Here is a 23,963-nt window from a genome sequence, read left to right on the forward strand (position 1 = left end):
GGAAAGTGCAAAAGAAAGATAAGAAAAAGAAAAGTGCAAATGAAAGTAAAAGAAAAAGAAAGGAAGTTTTGCAAAATGAAATGAAAGAAAAAGAAAAAGGAACTAATAAGTTGTGGAAAATGAAATGCAAGAAAAATAAAAAAAGAAAGGAAGGAAGTTAGTGGAATATGAAAAAGAAAAAGGAAAGTGCAAATGAAAATGAAAAATATAAATATAAATAAAAAGAAAAAAAAGAAAAAAATAGAAAAATAGAAAAAAAAGTTAGCAGTAGCGCGTTTTGGCCTGGGCAGCGCTATAGCTAACTTAGCTATAGCGCGTTTTGCCAACACGCGCTATAGCTAAGTTGCCTACAACACCGGTCCGCGCTAGCTCCTATCTCTTTCCTCTCTCTCACTCTCTCGCTCGATCCCCTTCTCTGACCTCGATCTCCCGCACGCCACCGCCGACGCCCGCACCCGCCCACGCCACCGACGACGCCCGCACCTGCCCACGCCGTCGTCGACGCGCGCCGCACCCGACCCCGACGCCGGCCACTGGCCACCCCGACGCTCCCTCCCCCGTGCTACCCCCTGCCCTAGGTGCACCCCTAGCCCGGCCCCTCCCCCCGTGCCACCCCTCCGCCATACAGTCTCTCTAGCCAAATTTGGTCTCTCTGCAGATCGACGAGGAGGAGAAGGACCCCCTCTGCCCCGGCGACCCCGACGCGACGCCACCCCCTCAGCCCGGCAAGCCTTGACCCCGACGCCACCCCCTTAGCCCCGGCGACCCTGACCCCGACGCGCGGTGAGCCACCCCCTCCTTTCCTGTTGTTCTTTAGTTAGGGCAAAAAATTCAGAAAATGAAGTAGTAGATTCCACTCTAGCTAGCTCTAGTTAGGGCAAAAAATTCAGAAAAAAGTAGTTGATGCCACTCTAGTTAGGGCAAAAAAATTCAGAAAAAAAATTCAGAAAAATTCAGAAAATGAAGTACTAGATGCCACTCTAGTTAGGGCAAAAAATATGTAGTTGATGTCCATTTTTAATTCATGAGGTAAAAAAAAGTAAATGAAAATGAAATTGAGGATTTTTAGAAATTCAGAAAATGGAGTTACCCACTTGAAGTTACCCACTTGAAGTTACTGTAGTTACCCACTTGAAGTTATTGTAGTTGTATTGGCAGCAAGTAGTTGGCAGAAAGTACTGTATTTTGCATTTCTGTAACTAGTCCATTACAGTAGTCTGATATTTTATTTGAATGCAATGTTGATGGACACAGCAGCAAGTTTATGAAATGAAATGAAATGCTGTCCATTGGAGTCCATTTGGAGTTGCTCCATTGCTTGTGAGATGCTCTATATGTGACCTATGTTTTGCCGGTTGCGAGTGACCTATGTTTTGCCGGAAATGTTGATTCATTTCCATTCCGACAAATTTCAGGCGCTCTATATGTGCACTTTCTAGCAAAGGTCATGCCGAAATTTTCCGTGAATTTCGGCATGACTTGTGCTAGAAAGTTGGACATATCGAGTGCTCGAGATTTGTCGCGACGGGAATGAAACGACATTTCCGGCAAAACAAAAGGTCACTTTTTTTCATTATTCACTTTATTATATAAAGCTCGATAATTAAACGACTACGACATTGAACCCTAGGAAACATGACCGACACCGATGAGGCCAGAGGTTCTCAGTCCCAATTAGGTCAAGCACACGCCTACCTCGACTTTCTGGCGGATCAGGAGAGACAGCAAGCTGGGTGTCAGGACCCCCTTGCCATGACGGATGACGACGGTGGTGGCGCCGGCCCCGACACTGATGCCACCAACGACACTGGCACTAAGACTGGCGCTGATGATGTTCCTAACTACAGCACGGAAGGTGGGACCTCCCAAGCCACTGAGGGAAAGAAGGAAAAGAGGACACGATGCCGAAATGAGCTCGGCACCGGAAGACTGGTGGTCACGGCGGTGCACCCTGGCGAGTTTGATCCAATAGAGCCGCGGGAAGTGGCAGCGTGTTACAGCAACCAACTAGCATACATCCTACGGGATACAGCTAACATCAACACCACGAAAAGACGGAAGAATGAAAATTTGAAGAAGCTGCTCCTAACTAGGTTGCACGCAAGATTCCTGTTCCCCGATCGGAATGACGATGTCGACCCATGGGATGATGATGCCATGAAAAAATCAACAACAAAGCCCTAGGGAAGTTTAGCAACGCATTGAGCGCTTGGAAAACTAGGGTGAAAAAGGCGATTGAAGTAGACCATGAAACCTACGCCGAGATTGTTGCAGACAATCCAAAAATTACGATAGAGGACTTTGAAAAGTTCAAGGAGACTTGCAATGAAGAAGCTGCCAAGGCCAGGTCGGAGTGAGGCAAGCAGCTGCAGGCAAAGAACATGGGGAACCACCGCCTTGGAAGTCGTGGTTACACGGGAAAGAGGCCCGTGTGGGCTAAGGAGGACGCAGAACGTGAACGTCAGGGGATGCCAGACCCATTGGCTGAGTTCACCGACCAGCAGGAGCACGACTTCATCAGGGCCCGATTCTCGTGGGACCCCAAAAAAAGATATTTTTTTTCACCGACGGGCCGACTAGGAAATTCATGAGATTACTGGTAATTATCCTTTTACCACCTTACATATTAGCTTCTAATCAATGAAGTCTACTACATTCTAGTCGCATTCGTAAATGATTCACGGTCCATTTTGCAGAGAGAGCAACACAAGCTTGTGGCCGAAAGCGACTCGTCGACTCAGTCGACTCAGTCGTTGGCGAAGCACAAGCGGGACACTCCTTTCAACCGGGCCATGAACATAATGATGGGACACCCGCCCGGCCAGCGGCCGCAATATGGACGTGTGCACGATGCCGGGGATGGCGCCACGTGGAAGTACTATTATAATGAGGACCCCAAGGCCAAAAGACAGAGAAAGAAGTTCAGTCAAGTGACTATCGACGAGAAGGTGGCGCGGGCGATGGAGAAAGCAAAAGCTGGGACCAAGGCTGAGATAATCGCTGCCTGTAGAGATGATATGGTGGCTGCCTTTACAAGCTTGATTCCAACTGTGGTCACAGGGGTGCAACAAAATCTAAACGCGCCACCAAGTGATTTTCCCATGCCCAGCTTCACCGGGAGCAACTCAATGAACACCGCACCCATACCCGTACCTAGTATGGCAACCGCACCCGCACCTCCTCCAGCACCTGCTCCTGCACCCAGCTCTCATAGCAGCCCTAGCTCCGTCTCTGGCTTGAATGTCGGGCCGTCGACATTGGCTGAGCTCGACGCCCTCACGGTAAATACGCGTCGCACCTTCATCAACTCAACTAATTAATTAATCTTCAGTTGCCGTTCTTTTTGGATCTCTGACGCCGCACGTATATGTCTTTGTAGGCCAACTCCACTCCGTGCACCCTCCTTTACCACATGAAGGGCGGGTTGGTGGATGTGGGGAAGGGTACTATAGTGAAGCCTAAGGATCGATTGTTTCACCGCTGGCAGATGCCTGATAACGCCTTAAGGGTCTCCGTGGAGAGTGTGAAAGCGGGCTACGAGGGTTTCCCTCGTCCGATACAAACCGATGGAGAGGATGACGAGACCCCCACGCAGCTTGGCCAATGCAAAAATTGGCCGATCCTGTGGCCGAAAAATCTTCTTTGTGTCGAGGTGGCCGGGAGCACACCAACGGGACCTCAGGAAGGTATGACCACAACACCACCTACACAAGTACAACCATCGTCTGTGCTGCTTGCTAAGATCGAGAGACATGAGGAAGGAGGGCCAACCGTTTCGGCGGATGATGCCATCTGCCCCATGGAAGAGGATATGGATCATGACATGGGGGAGGCCGATGACCCTCTCAAGTATCTCAATACTGCCTTTGACAACGAAGTAACAATGAGTCAACCATATGATTATGAGATGCATGTACCAGAGCCGGAACGTCCTCGGGAGTGCAAGAAGTCTTTGTTCATGCAATCCTCGCAGGACACGCCTCCAGATGTCGGCTCCACCCAAGCTCAACTAATTAGCCAGAGTCGTCCAATGCTGAGCCCGACAACACTAGGGGTGGTGCTCAGGGAGGGTCTGACAGACCCACCAGCACCTGAGCCCACCAAGAAGAAGCAGAGGAAGAGACCGACGGCGAGAAAATCCAATAAAGTTGGCAATGTTGGTTCTAGCAGCCAGCCGCCTTCGACCAAGGTTGACAGTGTACGGATGAAACATGCGCCATTAATCCATGTCGCGGGAGAGCCAATGGTACCGGAGAATTGCTACCTCTTGAGCGCTGCGTTGGTTTTCCCTTGAAGAGGAAAGGGTGATGCAGCAAAGTAGCGTAAGTATTTCCCTCAGTTTTTGAGAACCAAGGTATCAATCCAGTAGGAGGCTACACGCAAGTCCCTCGCACCTACACAAACAAATAAATCCTCGCAACCAACGCGATAAGGGGTTGTTAATCCCTACACAGTCACTTACGAGAGTGAGATCTGATAGATATGATAGGATAATATTTTTTGGTATTTTTGTGATAAAGATGCAAAGTAAAATAAAAGCAAAGTAAAAAGCAACGGAAATAACTAAGTGTTGGAAGATTAATATGATGAAAGATAGACCCGGGGGCCATAGGTTTCACTAGTGGCTTCTCTCAAGAGCATAAGTATTTTACGGTGGGTGAACAAATTACTGTTGAACAATTGACATAATTGTGCATAGTTATGAGAATATCTAGGTATGATCATGTATATAGGCAACACGTCCGAGACAAGTAGACCGACTCCTGCCTGCATCTACTACTATTACTCCACACATCGACCGCTATCCAGCATGCATCTAGAGTATTAAGTTCATAAGAACAGAGTATCGCTTTAAGCAAGATGACATGATGTAGAGGGATAAATTCATGCAATATGATAAAAACCCCATCTTGTTATCCTCGATGGAAACAATACAATACGTGCCTACTGTCACTGGGAAAGGACACCGCAAGATTGAACCCAAAGCTAAGCACTTCTCCCATTGCAAGAAAGATCAATCTAGTAGGCCAAACCAAACTGATAATTCGAAGAGACTTGCAAAGATAATCAATCATACATAAAAGAATTCAGAAGATTTAAATATTGTTCATAGATAAATTTGACCATAAACCCACAATTCATCGGTCTCAACAAACACACCGCAAAAGAAGATTACACCGAATAGATCTCCATGAGAGAGGGGGAGAACATTGTATTGAGATCCAAAAAGAGAGAAGAAGCCATCTAGCTAATAACTATGGACCCGAAGGTCTGAGGTAAACTACTCACACTTCATCGGAGAGGCTATGGTGTTGATGTAGAAGCCCTCCGTGATCGATGCCCCCTCCAGCGGAGCTCCGGAACAGGCCCCAAGATGGGATCTCGTGGGTACAGAAGGTTGCAGCGGTGGAATTAGGTTTTTGGCTCCATATCTGATCGTTTGGGGGTACGTAGGTATATATAGAAGGAAGGAGTACGTCGGTGGAGCAACGTGGGGCCCACAAGGGTGGAGGGCGCGCCTGGGGGGTAGGCGCGCCCCCTGCCTCGTGGCTTCCTGGAAGCTTCCTTGACTTAGGGTCCAAGTCTCCTGGATCATGTTCGTTCCAAAAATCACGTTCCCGAATGTTTCATTCCGTTTGGACTCCGTTTGATATTCTTTTTCTGCGAAACTCTGAAATAGACAAAAAAACATCAATTCTGGGCTGGGCCTCCGGTTAATAGGCTAGTCCCAAAAATAATATAGAAGTGAATAATAAAGCCCAATAATGTCCAAAACAGAAGATAATATAGCATGGAGCAATCAAAAATTATAGATACGTTGGAGACGTATCAAGCATCCCCAAGCTTAATTCTGCTCGTCCTCGAGTAGGCAAATGATAAAAACAGAATTTTTGATGGGGAATGCTACTTGTCATAATTTCAATGTAATTCTTCTTATTGTGGCATGAATGTTCAGATTTGATATGATTCAAGATAAAAGTTTAATGTTCAGATAAAAACAATAATACTTCAAGCATACTAACTAAGCAATTATGTCTTATCAAAATAACATAGCCAAAGCAAGTTATCCCTACAAAATCATATAGTTTTGCTATGCTCCATCTTCCCCACACAAAATATTCATATCATGTATGACCCCGGTTTTAGCCAAGCAATTGGTTCATACTTTTAACGCGCTTCAGCCTTTTCAACTCTTACGCAATACATGAGCGCAAGTCATGGATATAGCACTATGGTGGAATAAGGTATAATGGTAGGGGTTATGTGGGAAGACAAAAAAGGAGAAAGTCTCACATCAACGAGGCTAATCAACGGGCTATGGAGATGCCCATCAATTGATGTTAATGCGAGGAGTAGGGATTGCCATGCAACGGATGCACTAGAGCTATAAGTGTATGAAAGCTCAAAAAGAAACTAAGTGGGTGTGCATCCAACTTGCTTGCTCACGAAGACCTCGGGCATTTGAGGAAGCCCATCTTTGGAATATACAAGCCAAGTTCTATAATGAAATTTCCCACTAGTATATGAAAATGACAAAATGAGAGACTCTCTATCATGAACATTATGGTGCTACTTTGAAGCACAAGTGTGGTAAAGGATAGTAACATTGTCCCTTCTCTCTTTTTCTCTCTTTTTTTTGGGCATTTTCTCTTTTCTTATGGCCTTTTTTTTAGTCCGGAGTCTCATCCCGACTTGTGGGGGAATCATAGTCTCCATCATCCTTTCCTCACTTGGGACAATGCTCTAATAATGATGATCATCACACTTTTATTTACTTACAACTCATGAATTACAACTCAATACTTAGAACAAAATATGACTCTATATGAATGCCTACGGCGGTGTACCGGGATATGCAATGAATCAAGAGCGACATGTATGAAAGAATTATGAATGGTGGCTTTGCCACAAATACAATGTCAACTACATGATCATGCAAAGCAATATGACAATGATGGAGTATGTCATGACAAATGAAACGGTGGAAAGTTGCATGGCAATATATCTCGGAATGGCTATGGAAATGCCATGATAGGTAGGTATGGTGTCTGTTTTGAGGAAGATATAAGGAGGTTTATGTGTGATAGAGCGTATCATATCACGGGGTTTGGATGCACCAGCGAAGTTTGCACCAACTCTCAAGGTGAGAAAGGGCAATGCGCGGTACCGAAGAGGCTAGAAAATTGCGGAAAGGTAAGTGTGCGTATAATCCATGGACTCACATTAGTCGTAAAGAACTCATATACTTATTGCAAAATTTTATTAGCCCTCGAAGCAAAGTACTACTACGCATGCTCCTAGGGGAAGGGTTGGTAGGAGTTAACCATCGCGCGATCCCGACCGCCACACAAAGGAAGACAATCAACAAATACTTCATGCTCTGACTTCGTTACATAACGGTTCACCATACGTGCATGCTACGGGAATCAATAACTCCAACACATGTATTTTTCAATTCCACAATTACTCAACTAGCACAACTATGATATTACCACCTTTATATCTCAAAACAATTATCAAGCATCAAATTTCTCATGATATTAATTAAAGCAAATTGCCATGCTATTTTAAGACTCTCAAAATAATATAAGTGAAGCATGAGAGATCAATAGTTTCTATAAAACAAATCCACCACCGCGCTCTAAAAGATATAAGTGAAGCACTAGAGCAAAACTATATAGCTCAAAAGATATAAGTGAAGCACCTAGAGTATTCTAATAATTTCCGAATCATGTGTGTCTCTCTCAAAAGGTCTGTACAGCAAGGATGATTGTGGTGAACTAAAAAACAAATACTCAGATCATACAAGACGCTCCAAGCAAAACACATATCATGTGGTGAATAAAAATATAGCTCCAAGTAAAGTTACCGATGGAAGTAGACGAAAGAGGGGATGCCTTCCGGGTCATCCCCAAGCTTTGGCTTTATGGTGTCCTTAGATTATCTTGGGGGTGCCATGGGCATCCCCAAGCTTAGGCTCTTGCCACTCCTTGTTCCATAATCCATCAAATCTTTTACCCAAAACTTGAAAACTTCACAACACAAAACTTAACAGAAAATCTCGTGAGCTCCGTTAGCGAAAGAAAACAAAAGACCACTTCAAGGTACTGTAATGAACTCATTATTTATTTATATTGGTGTTAAACCTACTGTATTCCAACTTCTCTATGGTTTATAAACTCTTTTACTAGCCATAGATTCATCAAAATAAGCAAACAACACACGAAAAAAAGAATCTGTCAAAAACAGAACAGTCTGTAGTAATCTGTAACTAACGCAAACTTCTGGAACTCAAAAAAATTAGCCAAAATAGGACGACCTAGGCAATTTATTTATTAATCAGCATCAATTGGAATCAGTATTTTATCACGTTCTGGTGATTTTTAACAATTATTTTCGTGAACAGAAAGTTTCTGGAATTTTCTGCAAGATCAAATAACTATCATCCAAGAAGATCCTATAGGTTTAACTTGGCAAAACACTAATTAAAACATAAAAACACAACTAACCAGAGGCTAGATCAAAAATTTATTCCTAAACGGAAGCAAAAAGCAAAAAACTAAAAATATAATTGGGTTGCCTCCCAACAAGCGCTATCGTTTAACGCCCCTAGCTAGGCATAAAAGCAAGGATGGATCTAGGTATTGCCATCTTTGGTAGGCAATCCATAAGTGGCTCTCATGATAGATTCATATGGTAATTTTATTTTCTTCCTAGGGAAGTGTTCCGTGCCTTTCTTTAATGGAAATTGGAATCTAATATTCCCTTCCTTCATATCAATAATTACACCAATCGTTCTAAGGAAAGGTCTACCAAGAATAATAGGACATGAAGGATTGCAATCTATGTCAAGAACAATAAAATCTACGGGCACATAGTTCCTATTTGCAACAATAAGAACATCATTAATTCTTCCCATAGGTTTCTTAATGGTGGAATCCGCAAGGTGAAAATTTAAAGAGCAATCATCAAAATCACGGAATCCTAACAAATCGCACAAAGTTTTGGGAACAGTGGAAACACTAGCACCCAAATCACACAAAGAATAGCATTCATGATCTTTAATCTTAATTTTAATAGTAGGTTCCCACTCATCATAAAGTTTTCTAGGGATAAAAACTTCCAACTCAAGCTTTTCTTCATAAGATTGCATCAAAGCATCAACGATGTGTTTGGTAAAAGCTTTATTTTGACTATAAGCATGAGGACAATTTAGCACGGATTGCAACAAGGAAATACAATCTATCAAAGAGCAATTATCATAATTAAATTCCTTGAAATCCAAAATAGTGGGTTTATTAACATCTATCGTTTTGATTTCTTCAATCCCACTTTTATCAATTTTAGCATCAAGATCTAAAAACTCCGAATTTTTTGAACGCCTTCTAGGTAAAGGTGGATCATATTCAGTCCCATCATTATCAAGATTCATATTGCAAAACAAAGATTTAATAGGGGACACATCAATAACTTTTAGATCTTCATCTTTGTTTTCATAAAAATTTGAAGAACACGCTTTCATAAAGCAATCTTTCTTAGCACGCATCCTAGCGGTTCTTTCTTTGCACTCATCAATGGAAATTATCATGGCTTTGAGAGACTCATTGATATCATGCTTAGGAGGAATAGATCTAAGTTTTAAAGAATCAACATCAAGAGAAATTCTATCAACGTTCCTAGCCAATTCATCAACTTTAAGCAATTTCTCTTCAAGCAAAGCATTGAAATTCTTTTGTGAATTCATAAACTCTTTAACACTAGTCTCAAATTCAGAGGGCATCTTATTAAAATTTCCATAAGAGTTGTTGTAGGAATTACCATAATTATTAGAGGAATTGCTAGGATAAGGCCTAGGATTAAAGTTTCCCCTGTACGCGTTGTTACCAAAATTATTCCTACCAACAAAATTTACATCCATAGATTCATTATTATTCTCAATCAAAGTAGACAAAGGCATATCATTAGGATCAGAAGACACACTCTTAGTAGCAAATAATTTCATAAGTTCATCCATCTTTCCACTCAAAACATTAATTTCTTCTATCGCATGCACTTTTTTATTAGTAGATCTTTCAGTGTGCCATTGAGAACAATTAACCATATTATTATCTAAGAGTTTAGTAGCTTCTCCTAAAGTGATTTCCATAAAAGTGCCTCCCGCGGCCGAATCTAAAATATTTGTAGAAGCAAAATTCAATCCGGCATAAAAAAAATTGTATAATCATCCACAAATTCAAACCATGAGTAGGGCAATTACGTATCATTAATTTCATTCTCTCCCAAGCTTGTGCAACATGTTCATGATCAAGTTGCTTAAAATTCATGATATCGTTTCTAAGAGAGATGATCTTAGCGGGAGGAAAATACTTAGAGATAAAAGCATCTTTGCACTTATTCCAAGAATCAATACTATTTTTAGGCAAAGACAAAAACCAAGCTTTAGCATGATCTCTAAGCGAAAAAGGAAATAGCTTCAACTTAACAATATCATTGTCCACATCTTTCTTCTTTTGCATATCACACAAGTCAACGAAGCTATTTAGATGAGTAGCTGCATCTTCACTAGGAAGGCCGACGAATTGATCTTTCATGACAAGATTCAACAAAGCAGCATTGATTTCACAAGATTCAGTATCGGTAAGAGGAGCAATCGGAGTGCTAAGGAAATCATTATTGTTGGTTTTGGTAAAGTCACATAATTTGGTATTATCTTGAGCCATTGTGACAAACAAGCAATCCAACACACGAGCAAACAAAAAGCAAGCAAAAAAGAGGCGAATGAAAAAGATAGGGCGAATAAAACGACAAGGGTGAAGTGGGGGAGAGGAAAACGAGAGGCAAATGGCAAATAATGTAATGCGGGAGATAAGGGTTTGTGATGGGTACTTGGTATGTTGACTTTTGCGTAGACCTCCCCGACAACGGCGCCAGAAATCCTTCTTGCTACCTCTTGAGCACTGCGTTGGTTTTCCCTTGAAGAGGAAAGGGTGATGCAGCAAAGTAGCGTAAGTATTTCCCTCAGTTTTTGAGAACCAAGGTATCAATCCAGTAGGAGGCTACACGCAAGTCCCTCGCACCTACACAAACAAATAAATCCTCGCAACCAACGCGATAAGGGGTTGTCAATCCCTACACGGTCACTTACGAGAGTGAGATCTGATAGATATGATAGGATAATATTTTTTGGTATTTTTGTGATAAAGATGCAAAGTAAAATAAAAGCAAAGTAAAAAGCAACGGAAATAACTAAGTGTTGGAAGATTAATATGATGAAAGATAGACTCGGGGGCCATAGGTTTCACTAGTGGCTTCTCTCAATAGCATAAGTATTTTACGGTGGGTGAACAAATTACTATTGAACAATTGACAGAATTGAGCATAGTTATGAGAATATCTAGGTATGATCATGTATATAGGCATCACGTCCGAGATAAGTAGACCGACTCCTGCCTGCATCTACTACTATTACTCCACACATCGACCGCTATCCAGCATGCATCTAGAGTATTAAGTTCATAAGAACAGAGTAACGCTTTAAGCAAGATGACATGATGTAGAGGGATAAATTCATGCAATATGATAAAAAACCATCTTGTTATCCTCGATGGCAACAATACAATACATGCCTTGCTGCCCCTACTGTCACTGGGAAAGGACACCGCAAGATTGAACCCAAAGCTAAGCACTTCTCCCATTGCAAGAAAGATCAATCTAGTAGGCCAAACCAAACTGATAATTCGAAGAGACTTGCAAAGATAACCAATCATACATAAAAGAATTCAGAAGATTCAAATATTGTTCATAGATAAACTTGATCATAAACCCACAATTCATCGGTCTCAACAAACACACCGCAAAAGAAGATTACATCGAATAGATCTCCACGAGAGAGGGGGAGAACATTGTATTGAGATCCAAAAAAGAGAAGAAGCCATCTAGCTAATAACTATGGACCCGAAGGTCTGAGGTAAACAACTCACACTTCATCGGAGAGGCTATGGTGTTGACGTAGAAGCCCTCCGTGATCGATGCCCCCTCCGGCAGAGCTCCGGAACAGGCCCCAAGAAGGGATCTCATGGGTACAGAAGGTTGCGGCGGTGGAATTAGGTTTTTGGCTCCGTATCTGATCGTTTGGGGGTACGTAGGTATATATAGGAGGAAGGAGTACGTCGGTGGAGCAACGTGGGGCCCACGAGGGTGGAGGGCGCGCCTGGGGGGTAGGCGCCCCCCCTACCTCATGGCTTCCTGGAAGCTTCCTTGATTTAGGGTTGAAGTCTCCTGGATCATGTTCGTTGCAAAAATCACGTTCCCGAATGTTTCATTCCGTTTGGACTCCGTTTGATATTCTTTTTCTGCAAAACTCTGAAATAGGCAAAAAAAACATCAATTCTGGGCTGGGCCTCCGGTTAATAGGCTAGTCCCAAAAATAATATAGAAGTGAATAATAAAGCCCAATAATGTCCAAAACAGAAGATAATATAGCATGGAGCAATCAAAAATTATAGATACGTTGGAGACGTATCAAGCATCCCCAAGCTTAATTCCTGCTCGTCTTCGAGTAGGTAAATGATAAAAACGGAATTTTTGATGTGGAATGCTACTTGTCATAATTTCAATGTAATTCTTCTTATTGTGGCATGAATGTTCAGATTTGATATGATTCAACATAAAAGTTTAATGTTGACATAAAAACAATAATACTTCAAGCATACTAACTAAGCAATTATGTCTTATCAAAATAACATAGCCAAAGCAAGTTATCCCTACAAAATCATATAGTCTGGCTATGCTCCATCTTCCCCACACAAAATATTCATATCATGTACGACCCCAGTTTTAGCCAAGCAATTGGTTCATACTTTTAATGCGCTTCAGCCTTTTCAACTCTTACGCAATACATGAGCACAAGCCATGGATATACCACTATGGTGGAATAAGGTATAATGGTAGGGGTTATGTGGGAAGACAAAAAAGGAGAAAGTCTCACATCAACGAGGCTAATCAACGGGCTATGGAGATGCCCATCATTTGATGTTAATGCGAGGAGTAGGGATTGCCATGCAACGGATGCACTAGAGCTATAAGTGTATGAAAGCTCAAAAAGAAACTAAGTGGGTGTGCATCCAACTTGCTTGCTCACGAAGACCTCGGGCATTTGAGGAAGCCCATCATTGGAATATACAAGCCAAGTTCTATAATGAAATTTCCCACTAGTATATGAAAGTGACAAAATGAGAGACTCTCTATCATGAACATTATGGTGCTACTTTGAAGCACAAGTGTGGTAAAGGATAGTAACATTGTCCCTTCTCTCTTTTCCTCTCTTTTTTTGGGCCTTTTCTCTTTTTTTATGGCCTCTTTTTTTTAGTCCGGAGTCTCATCCCGTCTTGTGGGGGAATCATAGTCTCCATCATCCTTTCCTCACTTGGGACAATGCTCTAATAATGATGATCATCACACTTTTATTTACTTACAACTCATGAATTAAAACTCAATACTTAGAACAAAATATGACTCTATATGAATGCCTCCGGCGGCGTACCGGGATATGCAATGAATCAAGAGCAACATGTATGAAAGAATTATGAACGGTGGCTTTGCCACAAATACAATGTCAACTACATGATCATGCAAAGCAATATGACAATGATGGAGTATGTCATGACAAATGAAACGGTGGAAAGTTGCATGGCAATATATCTCGGAATGGCTATGGAAATGCCATGATAGGTAGGTATGGTGGCTGTTTTGAGGAAGATATAAGGAGGTTTATGTGTGATAGAGCGTATCATATCACGGGGTTTGGATGCACCGGCGAAGTTTTCACCAACTCTCAAGGTGAGAAAGGGCAATGCGCGGTACCGAAGAGGCTAGAAAATTGCGGAAAGGTAAGTGTGCGTATAATCCATGGACTCACATTAGTCATAAAGAACTCATATACTTATTGCAAAAATTTATTAGCCCTCGAAGCAAAGTACTACTACGCATGCCCCTAGGGGAAGGGTTGGTAGGAGTTAACCATCGCGCGATCCCGACCGCCACACAAAGGAAGAAAATCAACAAATACTTCATGCTCCGACTTTGTTACATAACGGTTCACCATACGTGCATGCTACGGGAATCACAAACTCCAACACATGTATTTTTCAATTCCTCAATTACTCAGCTAGCACAACTATGATATTACCACCTTTATATCTCAAAACAATTATCAAGCATCAAATTTCTCATGATATTAATTAAAGCAAATTGCCATGCTATTTTAAGACTCTCAAAATAATATAAGTGAAGCATGAGAGATCAATAGTTTCTATAAAACAAATCCAACATCGTGCTCTAAAAGATATAAGTGAAGCACTAGAGCAAAACTATATTGCTCAAAAGATATAAGTGAAGCACATAGAGTATTCTAATAATTTCCGAATCATGTGTGTCTCTCTCAAAAGGTGTGTACAGCAAGGATGATTGTGGTGAACTAAAAAACAAAGACTCAAATCATACAAGACGCTCCAAGCAAAACACATATCATGTGGTGAATAAAAATATAGCTCCAAGTAAAGTTACCGATGGAAGTAGACGAAAGAGGGGATGCCTTCCGGGGCATCCCCAAGCTTTGGCTTTATGGTGTCCTTAGATTTTCTTGGGGGTTCCATGGGCATCCCCAAGCTTAGGCTCTTGCCACTCCTTGTTCCATAATCCATTAAATCTTTTACCCAAAACTTGAAAACTTCACAACACAAAACTTAACAGAAAATCTCGTGAGCTCCGTTAGCGAAAGAAAACAAAAGACCACTTCAAGGTACTGTAATGAACTCATTCTTTATTTATATTGGTGTTAAATCTACTGTATTCCTACTTCTCTATGGTTTATAAACTCTTTTACTAGCCATAGATTCATCAAAATAAGCAAACAACACATGAAAAACAGAATCTGTCAAAAACAGAACAGTCTGTAGTAATCTGTAACTAACGCAAACTTCTGGAACTCCAAAAAATCAGCCAAAATAGGACGACCTAGGCAATTTGTTTATTGATCAGCAGCAATTGGAATCAGTATTTTATCACGTTCTGGTGATTTTTAACAATTATTTTCTTCAGCACTGCGTTGGTTTTCCCTTGAAGAGGAAAGGGTGATGCAGCAAAGTAGCGTAAGTATTTCCCTCAGTTTTTGAGAACCAAGGTATCAATCCAGTAGGAGGCTACACGCAAGTCCCTCGCACCTACACAAACAAATAAATCCTCGCAACCAACGCGATAAGGGGTTGTCAATCCCTACACGGTCACTTACGAGAGTGAGATCTGATAGATATGATAGGATAATATTTTTTGGTATTCTTGTGATAAAGATGCAAAGTAAAATAAAAGCAAAGTAAAAAAAGCAACGGAAATAACTAAGTGTTGGAAGATTAATATGATGAAAGATAGACCCGGGGGCCATAGGTTTCACTAGTGGCTTCTCTCAAGAGCATAAGTATTTTACGGTGGGTGAACAAATTACTGTTGAACAATTGACAGAATTGAGCATAGTTATGAGAATATCTAGGTATGATCATGTATATAGGCATCACGTCCGAGACAAGTAGACCGACTCCTGCCTGCATCTACTACTATTACTCCACACATCGACCGCTATCCAGCATGCATCTAGAGTATTAAGTTCATAAGAACTTAGTAACGCTTTAAGCAAGATGACATGATGTAGAGGGATAAATTCATGCAATATGATAAAAAACCCATCTTGTTATCCTCGATGGCAACAATACAATACGTGCCTTGCTGCCCCTACTGTCACTGGGAAAGGACACCGCAAGATTGAACCCAAAGCTAAGCACTTCTCCCATTGCAAGAAAGATCAATCTAGTAGGCCAAACCAAACTGATAATTCGAAGAGACTTGCAAAGATAACCAATCATACATAAAAGAATTCAGAAGATTCAAATATTGTTCATAGATAAACTTGATCATAAACCCACAATTCATCGGTCTCAACAAACACACCGCAAAAGAAGATTACATCGAATAGATCTCCACGAGAGAGGGGGAGATCATTGCATTGAGATCCAAAAAGAGAGAAGAAGCCATCTAGCTAATAACTATGGACCCGAAGGTCTGAGGTAAACTACTCACACGTCATCGGAGAGGCTATGGTGTTGATGTAGATGCCCTCCGTGATCGATGCCCCCTCCGGCGGAGCTCCGGAACAGGCCCCAAGATGGGATCTCGTGGGTACAGAAGGTTGCGGCGGTGGAATTAGGTTTTTGGCTCCGTATCTGATCGTTTGGGGGTACGTAGGTATATATAGGAGGAAGGAGTACGTCGGTGGAGCAACGTGGGGCCCACGAGGGTGGAGGATGCGCCTGGGGGGGTAGGCGCGCCCCCTTACCTCGTGGCTTCCTGGAAGCTTCCTTGACTTAGGGTCCAAGTCTCCTGGATCATGTTCGTTCCAAAAATCACGTTCCCGAAGGTTTCATTCCGTTTGGACTCCGTTTGATATTCTTTTTCTGCAAAACTCTGAAATAGGCAAAAAAACAGCAATTCTGGGCTGGGCCTCTGGTTAATAGGTTAGTCCCAAAAATAATATAAAAGTGAATAATAAAGCCCAATAATGTCCAAAACCGAAGATAATATAGCATGGAGCAATCAAAAATTATAAACACGTTGGAGACGTATCACGAATGCACTAGCTACCATAACAGGGGATCTTAGGAGACTCCATGACCATGTGCTTTCGACAGAGAGAAGCCTCCTTGCCTCGGATGATCCAGGATACCCACTTTATACGGTTCATGTGCCGAGCAATTGTAAGATGTATGTCCACACATGCCCCGCGGACCTCTTCTTCCTGAGGTTTGATTACATCTTGCAGATGTTTCAAATGAGGACACTCGATTTTACGTTCGTCCGCCTGTATGCGCTGCACATGAACTACATCGTCAGGAGAGAGCAAGTCACCGGTCTTGCGGTCGCGGACCCATACTACATGCATGAGGGCTTCTTGTCAATCAACGACGCCAACCGTCAATATGCGAGTCAGTACATCGAAGAATTCTTGGTCAGCAATAAGGACAAAGAAACGATTCTCCTACCTTATCATCCCAGGTAAGTCATCCGCGGATAGCACTATAACACATACATCCTTTCGTGCATTTCAATAGTTACTTTGTACCCATGGAGGCTAACTTGATCGTGTATTTTGCGCAGCGGGGGGTGTCGTGCCGTTTTCATCGTTCTTTACCCGCGTTACTACCGCGCTCTATATTTGGACCCGTCGAAGAACATACAGAAGAAAGATTACACACACATAAAGTATGTTATGGACAGAGCTATGCTGGGCTTCAGCATGCGGGGTGGCTACATCCAATGCAAAAAAAACAAATAAGGCGGGCTTTGTTTCGGCCACAAGACTGACTTCTGTTGCATCCAGCAACCGGCAAGAAGTGACAATGATGGAATCTACGTCATCCATCTAAGGATGGAGTACAGAAGGGATGTGCAATCACTTTGCATGAAATCTTCATCCGATACCCATATCCAGAGATGGGCCAAAGCCTTTGGAGCCGTGTCGGATAATCGACTTCGAAATGATTTCTACCGGATCCAGCAGGAAATTGCGTCCATCATCATGAAAGATGTCCTCGAAGAGAATGGTATGTTCTACGGTGGCCCAATATCGTGAGCTGACGTCCGAACCCGCATTGCCCTACAACGTCAGGACATGACGTCTTTCACTAAGCTTGGGTGCACCCTTCCGGATATGGACAGATGGGAAGAGTGCACTGCTTAAAAACAATGTGTCTGTTTAGTTACTTATTACTTTCTGTACGACGAAACTTCGAATCTCTCAGTATGACGAAACTATTAGATGTATGGTGCCGCGCTCTAGTTAATTACTTTCGGTACGATGAAATTTGTTAACTATGTTTACTATATATGTTGCTTCTATTTCATAACTGTTTCGCTCAATTCGCTTCATGATATATATATATATATATATATATATATATATATATATATATATATATATATATATATATATCAACGATGGCGAGGAAGTGGTATGCCGTGTATGTAGGGCATGTTCCGGGTGTGTATGATGAGTGGCCAGAGTGTCAGGCCCAAGTCTCTGGCTTCTCCGGTGGAAGCCACAAAGGGTTTGATAGCAGAGCGGAAGACGAAGCTAGTTACTTGAGATTCATAGCACAACAGGGGGATTCAGAACCAGCGCCACTGCAAAAACTACTACATAATACCGCTTTTAATCATCGTGATCGCTCTTATCTCGTATGTCATAATTTAGGTAGATGATGAAACATGTGTCTACGGTGACAATGTAAGAGACATGTGATCATTAACTTGTATCGCTATTTCGAGATGATGATGAGATCGACATCATTTGTGTTGAGACTATGTTGATATGATGAGACAATGTTGTACCACTTCGATGATGATAATGAGACATTCCTTTTTCATATAGTTTCAGTGTGTGTATGTTGTAATTGTATAAAACCTATAAAAATACGAATACAACAACATAAAAAAAAGAAAATACTAGCAGTAGCGTGGGGTATTGGAGTAGTAGCAGCGCTGCCTTACCAGTAGCGTTGGTTGTAGGGGCACGCTACTAGTATTAGCAGTAGCGATGGACAGTGAAGCGCTACTACTAGATATAGATAACAGTAGCGCTGGTTCAAACAAGCGTTACTGCTAAAAAATAGCTGTAGCGCCATAGCAGTAGCGCCTGCCTGCGCTACTAATAGCCAAAAAACCAGCGCTACTGGTAAGGGTTTTCTAGTAGTGTAAGCAAGTTTGCATTTTGGAGGTGACGGAGTGTTGGACGGACTCGCATGTGTTTTTTTTTTTTGAGAGGTCGTATCTCTGTCACCAGCCGCGTATGAATAAAGTTCTTTTATTCCTAAAAAAAGACATGTTCTGAACAGAAAAGAAGGCCACTCGAGTCTCGAGGAAGATCTGACAAAGTCAGTGAGAGGGAAAAACCGCCCAGAGCTTCCACGTGGAGCCCGCGGTGGGTCCAGGCGTCACCACGCGTACGTGGCACCCTCCCGTTGGCCAACTTCCCGTCCAGGCAGCCCCTGATTGGCCGGAACGACTCACGCCACGTCTTCGCGACACAACCTCCCCGTCCAGCACATCTCGTCCGTCGCAACCTCCACCCGCCTCATCCCAGCCGTTCAGCCGCTCCGCATCGCCCCTTCAATTACGCCCTTCTCCTCCCCCAGTCCCGGTCGCTTCGAAGATCGACGACACCAGTGGAGAAGTTCCTTCCGGTTCCAGAGAGATCGCGGGGGAGGAGGATGATGGGAGGGCGCGCGGTGCTCCTGCTGCTGGTGATCTCGGCGCTGTTCGCGCAGATCCACGCGTCGGATCCGGTAATTCGTCTCTCCGGCTTCGTGTCGCTGCATCCGGTTCTTTCTTTTTGCTTAATTTTGGGTGAGATTTGTGATGTTTTGCGTGTGGTTTTGCAGCTGTTCCACGAGTCCTTCAACGAGAGCTTCGACGGGAGCTGGATCGTGTCCGGCAAGGAGGAGTACAAAGGTATCTCTCTCGCATTTCCATTGCGTGCCTGCTTGTTCTGTTTCATCTGTGAGAGATCCGTGCGTGGGTTTAGCGGGTGGTTGGGTTTCTGATCTGTTCCGTGTGATCCTCTACTGGCTTCTGAGGTTCTGAATCTGATCTGCTAATGTTGCGAGACGATTCTACGTGGAATTCGATTCAATTGTTTAGTTGAGGTAGTGAGGAATTATTCCGAGCGAGACGTTTGGCGACCGTGAGATCCAGAATATGTAACACGTTGTGCCGCACCTATCAGGCAGATGTTGCCTGTGTTCCTACCTATGGTGATGCGTTGGTGCGGATCCGCTACGCATCCACTGCCATGGGCTTGCTGGTGATAATAAGCGCCCCACAGTTGTTAGCTTGTTTGTAGCCAATTCGTCATTTCAGTATGGTAGAACAATGTGGAGCAACGAAGAGTACATGCTCTTTTTTTTGAGAGGTGAAATCGATATGACGTAATAGTCTTGGTTCTTGCCTTTCTGTGTGATGACAGTTTAATTTGTGTAGATGAACTGCATTTGAAACATCGAGAAAATGCAGCAATTGTCTGCATTGCGGTAGTTGTCTGTATAATTATATCAATATCCCCATGATGCTGCGCCCAGTTACTTAAAATTGTTGCTCTATGTACCATTTCCGTGCTAGCATGTCATATGGTCTGACACAAAATGCAGCACCTCACTCTTAACCATGTAACACTACTAGGTGATTTATGGCTTGGCAACCTTATGACTTGATTTTTTTTATCGGGATTCTGATGATACAAATGGAACGGTGATTTGTGATGGTATACCGATTAGTAGATGGCTAGCTGTAGAATCATGTTCTTTGCAAGTCTTGTCGTATAGTTCATTCATGTTCATGCCCTGTTTCCCCCCTACTGAATTGGGGTTATGTGTTAAACTTATGCTTCTTGTTCTTTGATTGTATGCGTTGTCTCCCATGCCTTTCCTAGTTTAGGTTTTGCCAGTCAGCTACCTTGTTGTTGTCCATTCGACTCCATTTCCTGTCAATATTTGTTGTCCCCCAATACTTTTTGTATAGCACTGCCATGTATCAAGTGTTGATATAATCTGCCATGCAGGTGTATGGAAGCACGCGAAGAGTGATGGCCATGAAGATTATGGTCTCCTTGTTAGCGAGCCAGCCAGGAAATATGCCATAATCAAAGAACTTGATTACCCGGTTACTTTGAAGGGTGAGACAGTTGTCCTGCAGTTTGAAGTGAGGCTTCAGAATGGCCTTGAGTGTGGAGGTGCTTATATCAAGTACATCCGTCCTCAGGCTACTGGATGGAACGCCAAGGACTTTGACAATGATACTCCGTACACAATTATGTTTGGTCCTGACAAGTGTGGTTCAACGAACAAGGTTCACTTCATCCTGAAGCACAAGAACCCTAAGACTGGAAAATATGTTGAACATCACATTAAGTCCCCACCCTCTGTCCCATATGACAAACTCTCTCATGTCTACACGGCTATCTTGAAGCCGGATAATGAAGTCAGAATTTTGGTTGATGGGGTGGAGAAGAGCAAAGCAAACTTCCTGTCTGCTGATGATTTTGAGCCGGCACTTGTTCCATCAAAGACTATTCCTGACCCTGACGACAAGAAGCCAGAGGACTGGGACGAGAGAGCTAAGATCCCTGATCCAGTTGCGGTGAAGCCCGATGACTGGGATGAGGATGCCCCAATGGAAATTGTGGATGAGGAGGCCACCAAGCCAGAAGGATGGTTGGATGATGAGCCTGAGGAAATTGATGATCCAGAGGCTGCTAAGCCTGAGGACTGGGATGATGAGGAGGATGGTGAATGGGAGGCACCGAAGATGGACAACCCCAAGTGCGAAGTGGCACCTGGATGTGGTGAATGGAAGAAGCCGATGAAGGATAACCCTGCCTACAAGGGAAAGTGGCATGCCCCCCTGATTGACAACCCCAACTACAAGGGAATCTGGAAGCCCCAAGAAATCCCCAACCCGGAGTACTTTGAGCTTGACAAGCCTGACTTTGACCCAATTGCCGCTATTGGAATTGAGATCTGGACAATGCAGGATGGCATCCTATTTGACAACATTCTTATTGCCGATAATGAGAAGGTAGCCACCTCTGTCCGGGAGAAGACATGGAAGCCCAAGTTTGATGCCGAGAAGGAAAAGCAGAAGGCTGAGGAGGCTGCAGCAGGTGCATCAGAGGGCCTTTCTGAAATCCAGGTAACTCATTCTTCTGGCGTTTTTCAGACAATATGTTTGACACTCCTTCAGTGAAGTAAAGAACTTTTCTTGACATTGTCAGATTCATGTTTTGTTCCATATCTCCAGCAAATATTTTTACTGAATCCTTCATTGTATCTCTGCTTGCATGTTATCACTGACTGACTGATTTGGTATGCACACTGCAGAAGAAGATCTTTGACATTCTGTACAAAGTCGCAGACATCCCATTCTTGGAACCATACAAGACCAAGATCATTGTAGGGCTCAAGATCCTTTCTTATATCCTGTGTTCAAACAGTTTAGTGTCTTCTCTGAAAAATGACATCTAATTTCTCTTTGTTTTCCAGGATGTGATTGAGAAGGGAGAGACGCAGCCAAACATTACAATTTCGATTTTGGCCTCTGTCATTGTCGTCATTGTGACTGTACTCTTCAAAGCCCTGTTTGGTGGCAAGAAGCCAGTGGTACGATATTCTCTCTACACCTGCCATTGCTGTATACTGCTTGAAACCTGAACCAAACGACTGATTGTAACTTCTGCTTCTTTCAGGCACCTGTGAAGCCCGCTGCTGAGACCAAGAAGCCCAGTGCCGTCGTACCTGATGCCGCCGCCGGAAGCAGCGGCGACAAGGAGGATGACAAGGATGCGCCACGCCGAAGGTCGCGAAGAGACGCATAAACTAACTCTTGGTGCCTTCACGTTTTGAAGGACTCGGTTATAGCCTTTTTGAGAACGCGTCGAGTGTATAATCGAACCCTCTGCTGCTAGTAGCAACCTCTAGTTTTAAGTCGCTTGACATTACGAGCCGGCGAAGCTCGTGTTGTTCGGTTGTTTGTGTGCTGTCCTGAATCAGCTAGAAGAGATGTTTTTTTTTTTCCTTTCCTTTTGTTTTTTCTTTCTTTTGTTTTATATCAGATGAAACATGAAGCTTGTGTTCGGTTGTTTGTGTGCTGTGCTAAATCAGGTACTCCTTCCGATCCATATTAATTGTCGCTGATTTAGTAGAAATTACTTGCTTTTGTTTCATTCAGTTGAGTTGGTAACTGGTTAAATCAGAAGCGAACTTTTTGGTTGCCGCTCTACGAGTTGAAGGTGTCGGTTGATGAGTCTTTGTTAGCTTTACCAGATTGCAGCTATCTGCTTCCATCGGGCAATTGTTTCGAATTTTGCCACTAGCGGGACATTTGGTTTGCCCGTGAGTATTTGAAATGATTAAGTGGTGAGTGCAGTTCAAGTGATCATCATCTTGTATTTTCTCAATATTTTTTTTCTGATGGTAGCTGACAGGCATATATAGTAACTGATGATGTTTGAGGGAAGTGGAGTCATTTCCCTTCCAGACGCCTAACGATATCCGGACGAATGTCTGGTTTGGCGTGTGGTCTTGTGCAAAGAGGTGGTTGAGGCACAAATTTCAACTCTTTCATGCCCTTGTTTGATGTCATTTATATAATACTCCCACCGTAAAGAAATATAAGAGAGTTTAAATCACTATAGTTTGCTCCCTACCCCCATGGTGCGAAGCCTCAGAGGAACTTTTAGTAACGCCGTAGATCTAAGTATGCTTGCTTCCCCACCCCCATGGTGCGAAGCCTCGATTCAGTTTGTTGTGTCACGTACTTGCTTGGCTACATACGCATTTTGCAGGTAAAAGTGAGCCAACAGAGTCTGTTCCTTCTCTGAATTTACGAGCTGAACCGGTTCCTTCTTCGCCTCTAGGGATCGGCGATCCGTCTGCTTCAAGTTCCTAACGTGGTAGATGTTTCTGCTTCCTGCTCGGTAATAACTAATATCCCGTGCATTGCGGCGAGAATTTATATCACTATATAGAAGGAAAATCTATGGAAACGGAAATAGTAAAACCATGGAAGGAACATATAAACATATGTTCATTTGAACCTTCGATAGACTGATATGAAAAGTAAAAAGAAAACAGAGAAGGCAAAAATGTACCGTTAACGTTTGATGGAGCATTTTAGTTAGCGATAATGAAAAGTGGAAGTGGCGATGAAAGTATTTTTTTTAGGGATGCGGCTATGAAAGTGGGGAATGGGAAGTAAGCCTTATGCTCGTAGGCTTCATGGGCCGGCCGGTTGTTTTGTTTGGATTTTATCTATGTTGGCTTGTGTTCTAATTATGTTCTAGTGGGTGTTTTTTGTCATTGTTATAT

At 42.9% G+C, this 23,963-nt stretch overlaps 1 protein-coding gene across 1 annotated transcript; it reads left to right on the plus strand.

Moving 5' to 3' along the window:
- The first annotated feature begins 19,133 nt into the window (after positions 1–19,133).
- On the plus strand, positions 19,134–22,774 carry LOC109766337 (calnexin homolog). The gene is made up of 6 exons (XM_020325100.4): positions 19,134–19,388; positions 19,485–19,554; positions 20,660–21,789; positions 21,978–22,049; positions 22,140–22,256; positions 22,343–22,774. The coding sequence occupies exons 1-6, from the start codon at positions 19,314–19,316 to the stop codon at positions 22,469–22,471; spliced, it is 1,593 nt and encodes a 530-aa protein (XP_020180689.1). The 5' UTR covers positions 19,134–19,313; the 3' UTR covers positions 22,472–22,774.
- The last annotated feature ends 1,189 nt before the right edge of the window (positions 22,775–23,963 follow it).

Source organism: Aegilops tauschii, chromosome 6 (assembly GCF_002575655.3).
Source record: "Aegilops tauschii subsp. strangulata cultivar AL8/78 chromosome 6, Aet v6.0, whole genome shotgun sequence".
Lineage (NCBI taxonomy): Eukaryota > Viridiplantae > Streptophyta > Magnoliopsida > Poales > Poaceae > Aegilops > Aegilops tauschii.

Bases quoted from the DNA above. Each gene is read 5' to 3' on its own strand.
- LOC109766337 (XM_020325100.4), top strand. From the start codon at position 19,314: ATGATGGGAGGGCGCGCGGTGCTCCTGCTGCTGGTGATCTCGGCGCTG. The intron at 19,555-20,659 runs GTATCTCTCTCG...TCTGCCATGCAG, and splicing joins CGGCAAGGAGGAGTACAAAG to GTGTATGGAAGCACGCGAAG. The intron at 22,257-22,342 runs GTACGATATTCT...TGCTTCTTTCAG, and splicing joins TTGGTGGCAAGAAGCCAGTG to GCACCTGTGAAGCCCGCTGC.